At 45.1% G+C, this 18200-nt stretch overlaps 1 protein-coding gene across 1 annotated transcript; it reads right to left on the bottom strand.

Moving 5' to 3' along the window:
- Positions 1–1169: 1169 nt before the first annotated feature.
- Positions 1170–11035, bottom strand: PPFIBP1 (PPFIA binding protein 1). Its single transcript, XM_063445043.1, has 3 exons — positions 10824–11035; positions 10321–10386; positions 1170–2187 (listed from the first exon to the last, which is right to left on the bottom strand). The coding sequence occupies exons 1-3, from the start codon at positions 11028–11030 to the stop codon at positions 2101–2103; spliced, it is 360 nt and encodes a 119-aa protein (XP_063301113.1). The 5' UTR covers positions 11031–11035; the 3' UTR covers positions 1170–2100.
- Between the last annotated feature and the right edge of the window lie 7165 nt (positions 11036–18200).

Below are 18200 nucleotides of genomic sequence, written 5' to 3'. Positions count from 1 at the left end.
TGAACATCTGCTGTATATTGTAAAACACAGTAAAGTCACTCCATCTAACGAGTCCATTAGCTTTTTCCCACGTGGCGAAAAGGGTGTACGAAAGGCAGGTTTGTACCCAGATCTCCAGAATCAGGGCCTTGGAAAGCGTTTAAAGAAACCTCTCGTGTTTAACACATAACATTAATCGCAGATAATGCTTTAATACAGGCAGCTGTAGGGTGCAGAGCCTTCTTATAACAGATTGACATTATAAATAAAATGAAAAATACAAAAAAAAAAAAAAGGTATAAATAGCAAATACAAGAGTGGTTTCTGATACCAGAGAATCACGTTATGTCTCGGTTCTTGTCAAAACCTTTTTAAGTACATTTTACTTTAATTCTTGTTTTATTAGAAACTTTGAGAACCCCCCCCCCCCCCCACAAAGGCTCGGCCTACTTCCTAAACAAAGGAGCCAGAACATAACCGGAACGTTCTAGAAAACCACAGCCATACTGTAACAATGAACAAGAAACATTTTTATTTTTCTTAATAAATCTTTCTTAAATAGAAAAAACTTTGTAAAAAAAATAACCGCGCGACTATAAAAAAAAAAAAAAAGGTACTCTCTGTAGTGTTTGTGGGGATTGTATTTTGTTTATGCAGCCTACAGTCATTTTACGGTCTGTCGACAGGAAAGATACCATTTATTCACCTGAAAAGCGCCACAGTATGGCCTATATTGCTTCCCGTAAACAAACCGACGACAGCATTAACATCTCATCCAACAAAAAATAATATGACCTTAATCAAAATTGCATAAAACCATTCTATACACATTATTAAGGTTTCTTTCAATACCCCTGGGCAGTTAAAATATTTTAATAAGATATTTGCTTGTATATCATTATTCTCTTGTGCTTATAACATTTCACAGCATGCATCTGACAGCCTCTCTCTGGATTGGCCAGTTTGTATCTTTTATTCATATCACTGCAACATGTTGTAAAACATGCGCAGGACAACGAGATCAGCTGCAACGCTGCTAACATAATTAGTTTCTACAGCAGAATGATGAAAAAAATATTACTATAAAAATATAACAATTTAAAGGTTTACATATTTAATTGGTAACTCAAACATGTGAACAATTTTTGAATGGTGTTTAAAAAAAAAAAAAAAAAAAAAGTAAGCTTTTTATTTTTTTGAAGAACCCAGTTAAAAAAAATGGGGACTTCGCGTTATCATTTGATGAAGAACAACATGGCTTACAAAGGCAACATTATCGGTAATACTTTTTTTGGAATAAGGGCCAGAATAATTGAATCCTATACAGGCCTGAAGGCTATACACGTTAGTTTGCAAGTTAGACACAAACTCACGTGATGTCTCATAATTCGCCCTCAGAGTTCGACTGACATTGGCAGTGTGGGTAGATCTGAAGTCATTGTAATTAGCAGTTAGCCCTTGCGTTAAGCTGAGGACAGGGTACCTACTTCCCGTGACATCATAACTTGGCCCATTGTGACTTAATTCCTCAGCACTTTATTACCATGGTAACTGGTTACAGAGAGGGTTAAGGAAATTCATTCACATACTGTGCTTGCTTTAACATGACCAGTTGCACATAAACATGCAATGGGATTATGGCTAAAACACAGAGCATTTAACCTGGAAGGGAGTAAATTAACGGCAGGAAGTCCCTTGCTCAGAATATGTCAATAGGAATAATTCAGCTGCGAATCTGCATTCAATCGCTTTAAAACTGTGAATGAAAAAACACTCCCAGAACGATAACGCGCGGCGTGTGATTGGATAAATACTGCGTTGGACATAGCTCACTGAAGAACATGACACAGATTTTTGCTTATAACAGTGTGAGTCCTTAACATAATACAGAAGAAACAATGCAATACTTTAAAATATATTTTTATACATTAAATAAAAACTACCAATTATTGAGGTTTCTTTTTAAATTGCCATGTAAGAAAAATTCAAAAGGCACATTCTTCTCTCTCCGTCCGTTTCCACCAAACCACGGCAACCATTCGCCATAGAAACAGTGTGGTAGGTAAAAAAAAGAAAATAATAATATATATATGTATAGTTTTAGACACAGTAAATAGACCGTCACACATTGGAATCGTCATCTGTAATACTGGCACAAGGCGAGCGCGCAGAATAATCCTTAAACATGTCGTCTTCTTTTAGCATGTGCTGAGATTGGAAACAAAAAGAGAGAAAAATGTCAGCAAATGGAAAGCAAGCATCCCAGCTCACTGCCATCACGGGATTTACTAAACCTCGATTCAAGCAGACCAAAGCTACTAGGACAAACCACTACAATGCAATGTCTGTTAACACTTCTCTAAAAAAAAAAAAAACAGCTTTTCAAAAGAGTATAAAACATCCCAACCTGCGGAAATGTTGTGCTAACATTCTTAAGATATTCAAAATAACAATCCAGCATTAAAACCATGCAACAGGCACTGATACAGATTAATATCTGGAATTCTCCTCGACCTGTCTGCTGCCTTTGACACAGTCGATCATTAACAGCTTTTTCTCATCCTCCATAATCTCTGTTTACGAGATACTGCTCTTTCCTGGTGCTCTTCCTACCTCTCCCAGCACTCTTTCAGTGTTTCTTTCTCTGGCTCAGCCTGTTCCTCCCAATCTCTCTCTGTTGGCATTCACCAAGGGTCTGTCCTTGGTCCCCTATTGTTCTCAATCTACACTGCCTCCCTTCGTAAATTCATCAGCTCCTTGTTTTTCCAATATCATTTCTATGCGGATGACACACAAATGTATCTGTCCTCCCCTGATTTCTCACCACCCCTCTTGACTAGTGTCTCTGACTGCCTCTCTGACTGCCTCTATTTCCAACTGGATAGCTGCTCATTTCCTTAAACTGAATCTGTCCAAAACAGAACTTCTGGTCTTCCCTCCCTTAAGTGTTGCTACTCCCTTGTCTGTGTCCCTCCAACTCAATGGCGCTACCATCCGCTCTACCTCTAAAGCTCGCTGCCTAGGTGTTCTCTTTGACTCCGACCTCTTCACCCCTCATGTCCAATCAATCGCCAAATCCTGCCACTTCCATCTCAAGTACATTGCGCGCATGTGGCCCTATTTAACGCCTGATACTGCAAAGGTGCTTGTCCATGCCGCTGTCCTCTCCCGCCTTGACTACTGTAATCCGCTTCTCAGTGGTCTTATGAAAGCGGCAGCGAGGCTCATCTTCCTGTCCTCCTGCACCTCCCACTATTATCAGTCCCTCCATTGGATTCCCGTAAGATATAGGACTCAATTTAAGATCCTGACGCTTACAATTCTCTACACAATGCTGCTCCCACCTACTTATACTCACTAATATACAAATATGTCCAGTCTAGGCCCCTACTGTGAACAGCTTTTCTTCCCCGCACCCCGATTCCTCTCCTGAAACGGTAATAAAAAAAAACCACTAAGCCCTCAATGAATACTATTCTAGCAACCTACCTTTCTACCCTACCCTTACCTTTTGTGTCACTAAACCCCACTCCCTCTAACATGTAAACTCACTGAGCAGGGCCTCAATCCCTCTGTTACTGTGTCACTATACCCCACTCCCTCTAACATGTAAATCACTGAGCAGGCCCTCAATCCCTCTGTTACTGTCACTATACCCCACTCCCTCTAACATGTAAACTCACTGAGCAGGCCCTCAATCCCTCTGTTACTGTCACTATACCCCACTCCCTCTAACATGTAAACTCACTGAGCAGGGCCTCAATCCCTCTGTTACTGTGTCACTATACCCCACTCCCTCTAACATGTAAACTCACTGAGCAGGGCCTCAATCCCTCTGTTACTGTCACTATACCCCACTCCCTCTAGCATGTAAACTCACTGAGCAGGGCCTCAATCCCTCTGTTACTGTGTCACTATACCCCACTCCCTCTAACATGTAAACTCACTGAGCAGGGCCTCAATCCCTCTGTTACTGTGTCACTATACCCCACTCCCTCTAACATGTAAACTCACTGAGCAGGGCCTCAATCCCTCTGTTACTGTCACTATACCCCACTCCCTCTAGCATGTAAACTCACTGAGCAGGGCCTCAATCCCTCTGTTACTGTGTCACTATACCCCACTCCCTCTAACATGTAAACTCACTGAGCAGGCCCTCAATCCCTCTGTTACTGTGTCACTATACCCCACTCCCTCTAACATGTAAACTCACTGAGCAGGGCCCTCAATCCCTCTGTTACTGTGTCACTATACCCCACTCCCTCTAACATGTAAACTCACTGAGCAGGGCCCTCAATCCCTCTGTTACTGTGTCACTATACCCCACTCCCTCTAACATGTAAACTCACTGAGCAGGACCTCAATCCCTCTGTTACTGTGTCACTATACCCCACTCCCTCTAACATGTAAACTCACTGAGCAGGGCCCTCAATCCCTCTGTTACTGTGTCACTATACCCCACTCCCTCTAGCATGTAAACTCACTGAGCAGGGCCTCAATCCCTCTGTTACTGTGTCACTATACCCCACTCCCTCTAACATGTAAACCCACTGAGCAGGCCCTCAATCCCTCTGTTACTGTGTCACTATACCCCACTCCCTCTAACATGTAAACTCACTGAGCAGGGCCTCAATCCCTCTGTTACTGTCACTATACCCCACTCCCTCTAGCATGTAAACTCACTGAGCAGGGCCTCAATCCCTCTGTTACTGTGTCACTATACCCCACTCCCTCTAACATGTAAACTCACTGAGCAGGGCCTCAATCCCTCTGTTACTGTGTCACTATACCCCACTCCCTCTAACATGTAAACTCACTGAGCAGGGCCTCAATCCCTCTGTTACTGTCACTATACCCCACTCCCTCTAGCATGTAAACTCACTGAGCAGGGCCTCAATCCCTCTGTTACTGTGTCACTATACCCCACTCCCTCTAACATGTAAACTCACTGAGCAGGCCCTCAATCCCTCTGTTACTGTGTCACTATACCCCACTCCCTCTAACATGTAAACTCACTGAGCAGGGCCCTCAATCCCTCTGTTACTGTGTCACTATACCCCACTCCCTCTAACATGTAAACTCACTGAGCAGGGCCCTCAATCCCTCTGTTACTGTGTCACTATACCCCACTCCCTCTAACATGTAAACTCACTGAGCAGGACCTCAATCCCTCTGTTACTGTGTCACTATACCCCACTCCCTCTAACATGTAAACTCACTGAGCAGGGCCCTCAATCCCTCTGTTACTGTGTCACTATACCCCACTCCCTCTAGCATGTAAACTCACTGAGCAGGGCCTCAATCCCTCTGTTACTGTGTCACTATACCCCACTCCCTCTAACATGTAAACTCACTGAGCAGGCCCTCAATCCCTCTGTTACTGTGTCACTATACCCCACTCCCTCTAACATGTAACCTCACTGAGCAGGGCCCCCAATCCCTCTGTTACTGTGTCACTATACCCCACTCCCTCTAACATGTAAACTCACTGAGCAGGCCCTCAATCCCTCTGTTACTGTGTCACTATACCCCACTCCCTCTAACATGTAAACTCACTGAGCAGGGCCTCAATCCCTCTGTTACTGTGTCACTATACCCCACTCCCTCTAACATGTAAACTCACTGAGCAGGGCCTCAATCCCTCTGTTACTGTGTCACTATACCCCACTCCCTCTAACATGTAAACTCACTGAACAGGGTCCTCAATCCCTCTGTTACTGTGTCACTATACCCCACTCCCTCTAGCATGTAAACTCACTGAGCAGGCCCTCAATCCCTCTGTTACTGTGCCACTATACCCCACTCCCTCTAACATGTAAACTCACTGAGCAGGGCCTCAATCCCTCTGTTACTGTGTCACTATACCCCACTCCCTCTAACATGTAACCTCACTGAGCAGGGCCTCAATCCCTCTGTTACTGTGCCACTATACCCCACTCCCTCTAACATGTAAACTCACTGAGCAGGGCCCTCAATCCCTCTGTTACTGTGTCACTATACCCCACTCCCTCTAACATGTAACCTCACTGAGCAGGGCCTCAATCCCTCTGTTACTGTGTCACTATACCCCACTCCCTCTAACATGTAACCTCACTGAGCAGGGCCCTCAATCCCTCTGTTACTGTGTCACTATACCCCACTCCCTCTAACATGGAAACTCACTGAGCAGGACCCTCAATCCCTCTGTTCCTGTGTCACTATACCCCACTCCCTCTAACATGTAAACTCACTGAGCAGGGCCCTCAATCCCTCTGTTACTGTATCACTATACCCCACTCCCTCTAACATGTAAACTCACTGAGCAGGCCCTCAATCCCTCTGTTACTGTGTCACTATACCCCACTCCCTCTAACATGTAAACTCACTGAGCAGGACCCTCAATCCCTCTGTTACTGTGTCACTATACCCCACTCCCTCTAACATGTAAACTCACTGAGCAGGACCCTCAATCCCTCTGTTACTGTGTCACTATACCCCACTCCCTCTAACATGTAACCTCACTGAGCAGGGCCCTCAATCACTCTGTTACTGTGTCACTATACCCCACTCCCTCTAACATGGAAACTCACTGAGCAGGACCCTCAATCCCTCTGTTCCTGTGTCACTATACCCCACTCCCTCTAACATGTAAACTCACTGAGCAGGGCCCTCAATCCCTCTGTTACTGTGTCACTATACCCCACTCCCTCTAACATGTAAACTCACTGAGCAGGGCCTCAATCCCTCTGTTACTGTGTCACTATACCCCACTCCCTCTAACATGTAACCTCACTGAGCAGGGCCTCAATCCCTCTGTTACTGTGCCACTATACCCCACTCCCTCTAACATGTAAACTCACTGAGCAGGGCCTCAATCCCTCTGTTCCTGTGTCACTATACCCCACTCCCTCTAGCATGTAAACTCACTGAGCAGGCCCTCAATCCCTGTGTTACTGTGTCACTATACCCCACTCCCTCTAACATGTAAACTCACTGAGCAGGGCCTCAATCCCTCTGTTACTGTGTCACTATACCCCACTCCCTCTAACATGTAAACTCACTGAGCAGGACCTCAATCCCTCTGTTACTGTGTCACTATACCCCACTCCCTCTAGCATGTAAACTCACTGAGCAGGCCCTCAATCCCTCTGTTACTGTCACTATACCCCACTCCCTCTAACATGTAACCTCACTGAGCAGGGCCTCAATCCCTCTGTTACTGTGCCACTATACCCCACTCCCTCTAACATGTAAACTCACTGAGCAGGGCCCTCAATCCCTCTGTTACTGTGTCACTATACCCCACTCCCTCTAACATGTAACCTCACTGAGCAGGGCCTCAATCCCTCTGTTACTGTGTCACTATACCCCACTCCCTCTAACATGTAAACTCACTGAGCAGGCCCTCAATCCCTCTGTTCCTGTGTCACTATACCCCACTCCCTCTAACATGTAAACTCACTGAGCAGGGCCCTCAATCCCTCTGTTACTGTGTCACTATACCCCACTCCCTCTAACATGTAAACTCACTGAGCAGGGCCTCAATCCCTCTGTTACTGTGTCACTATACCCCACTCCCTCTAACATGTAACCTCACTGAGCAGGGCCTCAATCCCTCTGTTACTGTGCCACTATACCCCACTCCCTCTAACATGTAAACTCACTGAGCAGGGCCCTCAATCCCTCTGTTACTGTGTCACTATACCCCACTCCCTCTAACATGTAACCTCACTGAGCAGGGCCCTCAATCCCTCTGTTACTGTGTCACTATACCCCACTCCCTCTAACATGGAAACTCACTGAGCAGGACCCTCAATCCCTCTGTTACTGTGTCACTATACCCCACTCCCTCTAACATGTAAACTCACTGAGCAGGGCCCTCAATCCCTCTGTTACTGTGTCACTATACCCCACTCCCTCTAACATGTAACCTCACTGAGCAGGGCCCTCAATCCCTCTGTTACTGTGTCACTATACCCCACTCCCTCTAACATGGAAACTCACTGAGCAGGACCCTCAATCCCTCTGTTCCTGTGTCACTATACCCCACTCCCTCTAACATGTAAACTCACTGAGCAGGGCCTCAATCCCTCTGTTACTGTGTCACTATACCCCACTCCCTCTAACATGTAACCTCACTGAGCAGGGCCTCAATCCCTCTGTTACTGTGCCACTATACCCCACTCCCTCTAACATGTAAACTCACGGAGCAGGGCCTCAATCCCTCTGTTCCTGTGTCACTATACCCCACTCCCTCTAGCATGTAAACTCACTGAGCAGGCCCTCAATCCCTGTGTTACTGTGTCACTATACCCCACTCCCTCTAACATGTAAACTCACTGAGCAGGACCTCAATCCCTCTGTTACTGTGTCACTATACCCCACTCCCTCTAACATGTAAACTCCCTGAGCAGGCCCTCAATCCCTCTGTTACTGTCACTATACCCCACTCCCTCTAACATGTAACCTCACTGAGCAGGGCCTCAATCCCTCTGTTACTGTGCCACTATACCCCACTCCCTCTAACATGTAAACTCACTGAGCAGGGCCCTCAATCCCTCTGTTACTGTGTCACTATACCCCACTCCCTCTAACATGTAACCTCACTGAGCAGGGCCTCAATCCCTCTGTTACTGTGTCACTATACCCCACTCCCTCTAACATGTAAACTCACTGAGCAGGCCCACAATCCCTCTGTTCCTGTGTCACTATACCCCACTCCCTCTAACATGTAAACTCACTGAGCAGGGCCCTCAATCCCTCTGTTACTGTGTCACTATACCCCACTCCCTCTAACATGGAAACTCACTGAGCAGGACCCTCAATCCCTCTGTTCCTGTGTCACTATACCCCACTCCCTCTAACATGTAAACTCACTGAGCAGGGCCCTCAATCCCTCTGTTACTGTGTCACTATACCCCACTCCCTCTAACATGTAAACTCACTGAGCAGGGCCTCAATCCCTCTGTTACTGTGTCACTATACCCCACTCCCTCTAACATGTAACCTCACTGAGCAGGGCCTCAATCCCTCTGTTACTGTGCCACTATACCCCACTCCCTCTAACATGTAAACTCACTGAGCAGGGCCTCAATCCCTCTGTTCCTGTGTCACTATACCCCACTCCCTCTAGCATGTAAACTCACTGAGCAGGCCCTCAATCCCTGTGTTACTGTGTCACTATACCCCACTCCCTCTAACATGTAACCTCACTGAGCAGGGCCTCAATCCCTCTGTTACTGTGCCACTATACCCCACTCCCTCTAACATGTAAACTCACTGAGCAGGGCCCTCAATCCCTCTGTTACTGTGTCACTATACCCCACTCCCTCTAACATGTAAGCTCACTGAGCAGGACCTCAATCCCTCTGTTACTGTGTCACTATACCCCACTCCCTCTAGCATGTAAACTCACTGAGCAGGGCCCTCAATCCCTCTGTTACTGTGTCACTATACCCCACTCCCTCTAACATGTAAACTCACTGAGCTGGGCCCCCAATCCCTCTGTTACTGTGTATCCAACTTGTCTGGTTACAAATACGTGTTATTCCACCCATTGTACAGAACTTGTTGGCCAAATAACGCACAGTCTGAGGGAGGGAGGGAGGGAAGGGAGAGAAGAGAGGGAGGGAGGGAAGGAAGGAAAGAAGGAAAGACGGAAGGAAAGAAGGTAAGAAGGTAAGAAAGTAAGAAGGAAGGAATGAAAGAAGGAAAGAAAATGGAGTACTTTGATTCTATGTGGGTGAATATGCCCAGAGACGGGTTTCCTCCATTAGCACATCGTATGACTGGAATGTATGTACAGCCCAATTAACAGGCAGCTGGACAGACTTGTGGAAATGCCAACTGGAGCATATTACACCCGCTCTACCCCACACCCCTTTAAATCCTGCAAAATTAAGGTGATCCTAATTAAAATCAGAGGAGGTGTGTACCACAAATCGAGATTAGGAGTAAATGCTCGACACCACAACTCAAAGTGATTGGTAACATTTAAAACAACGGGATATACATGGTTAACAAAGTGAGGGAGTGTAAGCATGCGTGGGATAGGCATATGGCTATCCTAACTATAAGATAAGGCCAGGGACTAATGAAAGTATTTAGAAAACTGGGCAGACTAGATGGGCCGAATGGTTCTTATCTGCCGTCACATTCCATGTTTCTATGTTTGTACATACAGGATACCGGTCATATTAAAAAGGGTTATGTTTCCATTAATTTAGAGTGAGCTCTTTGGGTTAATCTGCAAGATAATATCTCTAGAAAGGGGCATTTTCATCTGCAACGTCTGCACTCTATAGAAATATATTTTTGTCACCAGCACTATATCTGTTTATCACACGGTGGGAGGGAACTTACTGTCAGGTTGTTAATCCCTTCAGAAAACGCTCCAATCTGCCGGACTGTTCCTTCAGAATCTTCCATCTTAAAAGAAAAGAAAGATAAAATGAAACACAATTACTTTGAAGTTCCACCACCCTCGCGAGGAGCCAGCAGCCACAGATGTATGAATGAATAAACTTGTTGCTCCAGTAATTACATCTGATCTATACATTGCATGAATGAATTAACCAGAAAATGTACAGTTTTAATGTTATGTTAACATGAACATTTGGTTTGGCTGTACACACACACACACACACACACACGTGCACCTACAGTGCTGTGCACACTAAGGAACGTGGGATACTCGGCTCAGGATTGTGGGCAACCAATCACATGCACATCAATACTATCCTCAATATGTACAATCCGTACAGCTGCCAGTAATTAACATACCGATAGTATCGTTATAACCTCTTTACATGATAGGTACATTACACGAAGAATCCCTGAACCGGACAATGTGGGGAAACCCTCACCTGTTCCAGTCTGTCCAAATCTTCATCGTCTAAAACCCTGAGGTCGAGCCCGGTTCGGAACGGTTTAATGATGCTGTTTGCCGAGGATTGGCCTAACTCCATCGGGCACACGTATTCCTCGCACTCCTCCTGTTTCTTCTTCCTTAGCGTCCCAAAATTACTGAACACCAACTTCTTTGGCTTAATTAAGGCAAAAAATAATAACATGTTCAGAATTCATTTTTCATATTACCAGGAACAACATTTAAATCCCCAACAGTATCAGATACAGATTATGTGGCAGGGTGTTTTAAAAATATTTAGAAAAGGGGTACCTTTGTACAAAAAGATCTTCAATACAGGGCGCACAATAAGACAAAGCTAGCTTTTACTAAAGGGATGGGAGATACAAAGGGCAATAAATAATTTATCACAGAGAGCCTCAAATTCCTCCCAAAAGAGTGGGCATGAACGTAAGGCCTTTACGGAGTTATTAACGTAAAACTTTAACAAGTTATATATTAAAGGATGAAGTAATATATGTAACTTTGTGAGGTTGTAATGTCCTTATCCCTTTAGTGTAAAAGATATTGGGGGGTTTTGGTTAATTCCCCCCTCCAGTGTGAGCTGCTGTGCTCCCTGAGTATTCTACAGACAGCAGTTACATTGTAATGTCCGTATCCCTTTAGTGTAAAAGATATTGGGGAGTTTGGTTAATTACCCCCTCCAGTGTGAGCTGCTGTGTTCCCTGAGTATTCTACAGACAGCAGTTACTTTGTAATGTCTGTATCCCTTTAGTGTAAAAGATATTGGGGGGTTTGGTTAATTGCCCCCTCCAGTGTGAGCTGCTGTGTTCCCTGAGTATTCTACAGACAGCAGTTACATTGTAATGTCCGTATCCCTTTAGTGTAAAAGATATTGGGGGGTTTGGTTAATTGCCCCTCCAGTGTGAGCTGCTGTGTTCCCTGAGTATTCTACAGACAGCAGTTACATTGTAATGTCCGTATCCCTTTAGTGTAAAAGATATTGGGGGGTTTGGTTAATTGCCCCCTCCAGTGTGATCTGCTGTGTTCCCTGAGTATTCTACAGACAGCAGTTACACTGTAATGTCCGTATCCCTTTAGTGTAAAAGATATTGGGGGGTTTGGTTAATTGCCCCTCCAGTGTGAGCTGCTGTGTTCCCTGAGTATTCTACAGACAGCAGTTACATTGTAATGTCCGTATCCCTTTAGTGTAAAAGATATTGGGGGGTTTGGTTAATTGCCCCCTCCAGTGTGAGCTGCTGTGTTCCCTGAGTATTCTACAGACAGCAGTTACATTGTAATGTCCGTATCCCTTTAGTGTAAAAGATATTGGGGGGTTTGGTTAATTGCCCCCTCCAGTGTGATCTGCTGTGTTCCCTGAGTATTCTACAGACAGCAGTTACACTGTAATGTCCGTATCCCTTTAGTGTAAAAGATATTGGGGGGTTTGGTTAATTGCCCCTCCAGTGTGAGCTGCTGTGTTCCCTGAGTATTCTACAGACAGCAGTTACATTGTAATGTCCGTATCCCTTTAGTGTAAAAGATATTGGGGGGTTTGGTTAATTGCCCCCTCCAGTGTGAGCTGCTGTGTTCCCTGAGTATTCTACAGACAGCAGTTACATTGTAATGTCCGTATCCCTTTAGTGTAAAAGATATTGGGGGGTTTGGTTAATTGCCCCTCCAGTGTGAGCTGCTGTGTTCCCTGAGTATTCTACAGACAGCAGTTACATTGTAATGTCCGTATCCCTTTAGTGTAAAAGATATTGGGGGGTTTGGTTAATTGCCCCCTCCAGTGTGAGCTGCTGTGTTCCCGGAGTATTCTACAGACAGCAGTTACATTGTAATGTCCGTATCCCTTTAGTGTAAAAGATATTGGGGGGTTTGGTTAATTACCCCCCTCCAGTGAGAGCTGCTGTGTTCCCTGAGTATTCTACAGACAGCGGTTACATTGTAATGTCCGTATCCCTTTAGTGTAAAAGATATTGGGGGGTTTGGTTAATTGCCCCCTCCAGTGTGAGCTGCTGTGTTCCCGGAGTATTCTACAGACAGCAGTTACATTGTAATGTCCGTATCCCTTTAGTGTAAAAGATATTGGGGGGTTTGGTTAATTGCCCCCTCCGGTGTGAGCTGCTGGGTTCCCTGAGTATTCTACAGACAGCAGTTACATTGTAATGTCCGTATCCCTTTAGTGTAAAAGATATTGGGGGGTTTGGTTAATTGCCCCTCCAGTGTGAGCTGCTGTGTTCCCTGAGTATTCTACAGACAGCGGTTACATTGTAATGTCCGTATCCCTTTAGTGTAAAAGATATTGGGGGGTTTGGTTAATTGCCCCCTCCAGTGTGAGCTGCTGTGTTCCCTGAGTATTCTACAGACAGCAGTTACATTGTAATGTCCGTATCCCTTTAGTGTAAAAGATATTGGGGGGTTTGGTTAATTACCCCCCTCCAGTGAGAGCTGCTGTGTTCCCTGAGTATTCTACAGACAGCGGTTACATTGTAATGTCCGTATCCCTTTAGTGTAAAAGATATTGGGGGGTTTGGTTAATTGCCCCCTCCAGTGTGAGCTGCTGTGTTCCCTGAGTATTCTACAGACAGCAGTTACATTGTAATGTCCGTATCCCTTTAGTGTAAAAGATATTGGGGGGTTTGGTTAATTACCCCCCTCCAGTGTGAGCTGCTGTGTTCCCTGAGTATTCTACAGACAGCAGTTACATTGTAATGTCCGTATCCCTTTAGTGTAAAAGATATTGGGGGGTTTGGTTAATTACCCCCCTCCAGTGAGAGCTGCTGTGTTCCCTGAGTATTCTACAGACAGCGGTTACATTGTAATGTCCGTATCCCTTTAGTGTAAAAGATATTGGGGGGTTTGGTTAATTGCCCCCTCCAGTGTGAGCTGCTGTGTTCCCTGAGTATTCTACAGACAGCAGTTACATTGTAATGTCCGTATCCCTTTAGTGTAAAAGATATTGGGGGGTTTGGTTAATTACCCCCCTCCAGTGTGAGCTGCTGTGTTCCCTGAGTATTCTACAGACAGCAGTTACATTGTAATGTCCGTATCCCTTTAGTGTAAAAGATATTGGGGGGTTTGGTTAATTGCCCCCTCCAGTGTGAGCTGCTGTGTTCCCTGAGTATTCTACAGACAGCAGTTACATTGTAATGTCCGTATCCCTTTAGTGTAAAAGATATTGGGGGGTTTGGTTAATTACCCCCCTCCAGTGAGAGCTGCTGTGTTCCCTGAGTATTCTACAGACAGCGGTTACATTGTAATGTCCGTATCCCTTTAGTGTAAAAGATATTGGGGGGTTTGGTTAATTGCCCCCTCCAGTGTGAGCTGCTGTGTTCCCTGAGTATTCTACAGACAGCAGTTACATTGTAATGTCCGTATCCCTTTAGTGTAAAAGATATTGGGGGGTTTGGTTAATTACCCCCCTCCAGTGTGAGCTGCTGTGTTCCCTGAGTATTCTACAGACAGCAGTTACATTGTAATGTCCGTATCCCTTTAGTGTAAAAGATATTGGGGGGTTTGGTTAATTGCCCCTCCAGTGTGAGCTGCTGTGTTCCCTGAGTATTCTACAGACAGCAGTTACATTGTAATGTCCGTATCCCTTTAGTGTAAAAGATATTGGGGGGTTTGGTTAATTGCCCCTCCAGTGTGAGCTGCTGTGTTCCCTGAGTATTCTACAGACAGCAGTTACATTGTAATGTCCGTATCCCTTTAGTGTAAAAGATATTGGGGGGTTTGGTTAATTGCCCCTCCAGTGTGAGCTGCTGTGTTCCCTGAGTATTCTACAGACAGCAGTTACATTGTAATGTCCGTATCCCTTTAGTGTAAAAGATATTGGGGGGTTTTGGTTAATTGCCCCCTCCAGTGTGAGCTGCTGTGTTCCCTGAGTATTCTACAGACAGCAGTTACATTGTAATGTCCGTATCCCTTTAGTGTAAAAGATATTGGGGGGTTTGGTTAATTGCCCCTCCAGTGTGAGCTGCTGTGTTCCCTGAGTATTCTACAGACAGCAGTTACATTGTAATGTCCGTATCCCTTTAGTGTAAAAGATATTGGGGGGTTTGGTTAATTGCCCCTCCAGTGTGAGCTGCTGTGTTCCCTGAGTATTCTACAGACAGCAGTTACATTGTAATGTCCGTATCCCTTTAGTGTAAAAGATATTGGGGGGTTTGGTTAATTGCCCCTCCAGTGTGAGCTGCTGTGTTCCCTGAGTATTCTACAGACAGCAGTTACATTGTAATGTCCGTATCCCTTTAGTGTAAAAGATATTGGGGGTTTTGGTTAATTGCCCCCTCCAGTGTGAGCTGCTGTGTTCCCTGAGTATTCTACAGACAGCAGTTACATTGTAATGTCCGTATCTCTTTAGTGTAAAAGATATTGGGGGGTTTGGTTAATTGCCCCTCCAGTGTGAGCTGCTGTGTTCCCTGAGTATTCTACAGACAGCAGTTACATTGTAATGTCCGTATCTCTTTAGTGTAAAAGATATTGGGGGGTTTGGTTAATTGCCCCTCCAGTGTGAGCTGCTGTGTTCCCTGAGTATTCTACAGACAGCAGTTACATTGTAATGTCCGTATCTCTTTAGTGTAAAAGATATTGGGGGGTTTGGTTAATTGCCCCTCCAGTGTGAGCTGCTGTGTTCCCTGAGTATTCTACAGACAGCAGTTACATTGTAATGTCCGTATCTCTTTAGTGTAAAAGATATTGGGGGGTTTGGTTAATTGCCCCCTCCAGTGTGAGCTGCTGTGTTCCCTGAGTATTCTACAGACAGCAGTTACATTGTAATGTCCGTATCTCTTTAGTGTAAAAGATATTGGGGGGTTTGGTTAATTGCCCCCTCCAGTGTGAGCTGCTGTGTTCCCTGAGTATTCTACAGACAGCAGTTACATTGTAATGTCCGTATCCCTTTAGTGTAAAAGATATTGGGGGGTTTGGTTAATTGCCCCCTCCAGTGTGAGCTGCTGTGTTCCCTGAGTATTCTACAGACAGCAGTTACATTGTAATGTCCGTATCCCTTTAGTGTAAAAGATATTGGGGGGTTTGGTTAATTGCCCCTCCAGTGTGAGCTGCTGTGTTCCCTGAGTATTCTACAGACAGCAGTTACATTGTAATGTCCGTATCCCTTTAGTGTAAAAGATATTGGGGGGTTTGGTTAATTGCCCCCTCCAGTGTGAGCTGCTGTGTTCCCTGAGTATTCTACAGACAGCAGTTACATTGTAATGTCCGTATCTCTTTAGTGTAAAAGATATTGGGGGGTTTGGTTAATTGCCCCTCCAGTGTGAGCTGCTGTGTTCCCTGAGTATTCTACAGACAGCAGTTACATTGTAATGTCCGTATCTCTTTAGTGTAAAAGATATTGGGGGGTTTGGTTAATTGCCCCTCCAGTGTGAGCTGCTGTGTTCCCTGAGTATTCTACAGACAGCAGTTACATTGTAATGTCCGTATCTCTTTAGTGTAAAAGATATTGGGGGGTTTGGTTAATTGCCCCCTCCAGTGTGAGCTGCTGTGTTCCCTGAGTATTCTACAGACAGCAGTTACATTGTAATGTCCGTATCCCTTTAGTGTAAAAGATATTGGGGGGTTTGGTTAATTGCCCCCTCCAGTGTGAGCTGCTGTGTTCCCTGAGTATTCTACAGACAGCAGTTACATTGTAATGTCCGTATCCCTTTAGTGTAAAAGATATTGGGGGGTTTGGTTAATTGCCCCCTCCAGTGTGAGCTGCTGTGTTCCCTGAGTATTCTACAGACAGCAGTTACATTGTAATGTCCGTATCCCTTTAGTGTAAAAGATATTGGGGGGTTTGGTTAATTGCCCCCTCCAGTGTGAGCTGCTGTGTTCCCTGAGTATTCTACAGACAGCAGTTACATTGTAATGTCCGTATCCCTTTAGTGTAAAAGATATTGGGGGGTTTGGTTAATTACCCCCATCCAGTGAGAGCTGCTGTGTTCCCTGAGTATTCTACAGACAGCGGTTACATTGTAATGTCCGTATCCCTTTAGTGTAAAAGATATTGGGGGGTTTGGTTAATTGCCCCCTCCAGTGTGAGCTGCTGTGTTCCCGGAGTATTCTACAGACAGCAGTTACATTGTAATGTCCGTATCCCTTTAGTGTAAAAGATATTGGGGGGTTTGGTTAATTGCCCCCTCCAGTGTGAGCTGCTGTGTTCCCTGAGTATTCTACAGACAGCAGTTACATTGTAATGTCCGTATCCCTTTAGTGTAAAAGATATTGGGGGGTTTGGTTAATTGCCCCCTCCAGTGTGAGCTGCTGTGTTCCCTGAGTATTCTACAGACAGCAGTTACATTGTAATGTCCGTATCCCTTTAGTGTAAAAGATATTGGGGGGTTTGGTTAATTACCCCCCTCCAGTGAGAGCTGCTGTGTTCCCTGAGTATTCTACAGACAGCGGTTACATTGTAATGTCCGTATCCCTTTAGTGTAAAAGATATTGGGGGGTTTGGTTAATTGCCCCCTCCAGTGTGAGCTGCTGTGTTCCCTGAGTATTCTACAGACAGCAGTTACATTGTAATGTCCGTATCCCTTTAGTGTAAAAGATATTGGGGGGTTTGGTTAATTACCCCCCTCCAGTGTGAGCTGCTGTGTTCCCTGAGTATTCTACAGACAGCAGTTACATTGTAATGTCCGTATCCCTTTAGTGTAAAAGATATTGGGGGGTTTGGTTAATTGCCCCCTCCAGTGTGAGCTGCTGTGTTCCCTGAGTATTCTACAGACAGCAGTTACATTGTAATGTCCGTATCCCTTTAGTGTAAAAGATATTGGGGGGTTTGGTTAATTACCCCCCTCCAGTGAGAGCTGCTGTGTTCCCTGAGTATTCTACAGACAGCGGTTACATTGTAATGTCCGTATCCCTTTAGTGTAAAAGATATTGGGGGGTTTGGTTAATTGCCCCCTCCAGTGTGAGCTGCTGTGTTCCCTGAGTATTCTACAGACAGCAGTTACATTGTAATGTCCGTATCCCTTTAGTGTAAAAGATATTGGGGGGTTTGGTTAATTACCCCCCTCCAGTGTGAGCTGCTGTGTTCCCTGAGTATTCTACAGACAGCAGTTACATTGTAATGTCCGTATCCCTTTAGTGTAAAAGATATTGGGGGGTTTGGTTAATTGCCCCTCCAGTGTGAGCTGCTGTGTTCCCTGAGTATTCTACAGACAGCAGTTACATTGTAATGTCCGTATCCCTTTAGTGTAAAAGATATTGGGGGGTTTGGTTAATTGCCCCTCCAGTGTGAGCTGCTGTGTTCCCTGAGTATTCTACAGACAGCAGTTACATTGTAATGTCCGTATCCCTTTAGTGTAAAAGATATTGGGGGGTTTGGTTAATTGCCCCTCCAGTGTGAGCTGCTGTGTTCCCTGAGTAT

The sequence above is a fragment of the Pelobates fuscus genome, chromosome 3, assembly GCF_036172605.1.
Source record: "Pelobates fuscus isolate aPelFus1 chromosome 3, aPelFus1.pri, whole genome shotgun sequence".
NCBI classification, from domain to species: domain Eukaryota; kingdom Metazoa; phylum Chordata; class Amphibia; order Anura; family Pelobatidae; genus Pelobates; species Pelobates fuscus.
The sequence above is the reverse complement of the archived record's forward strand: the minus strand, read 5'-3'. Positions and strand labels throughout refer to the sequence as shown.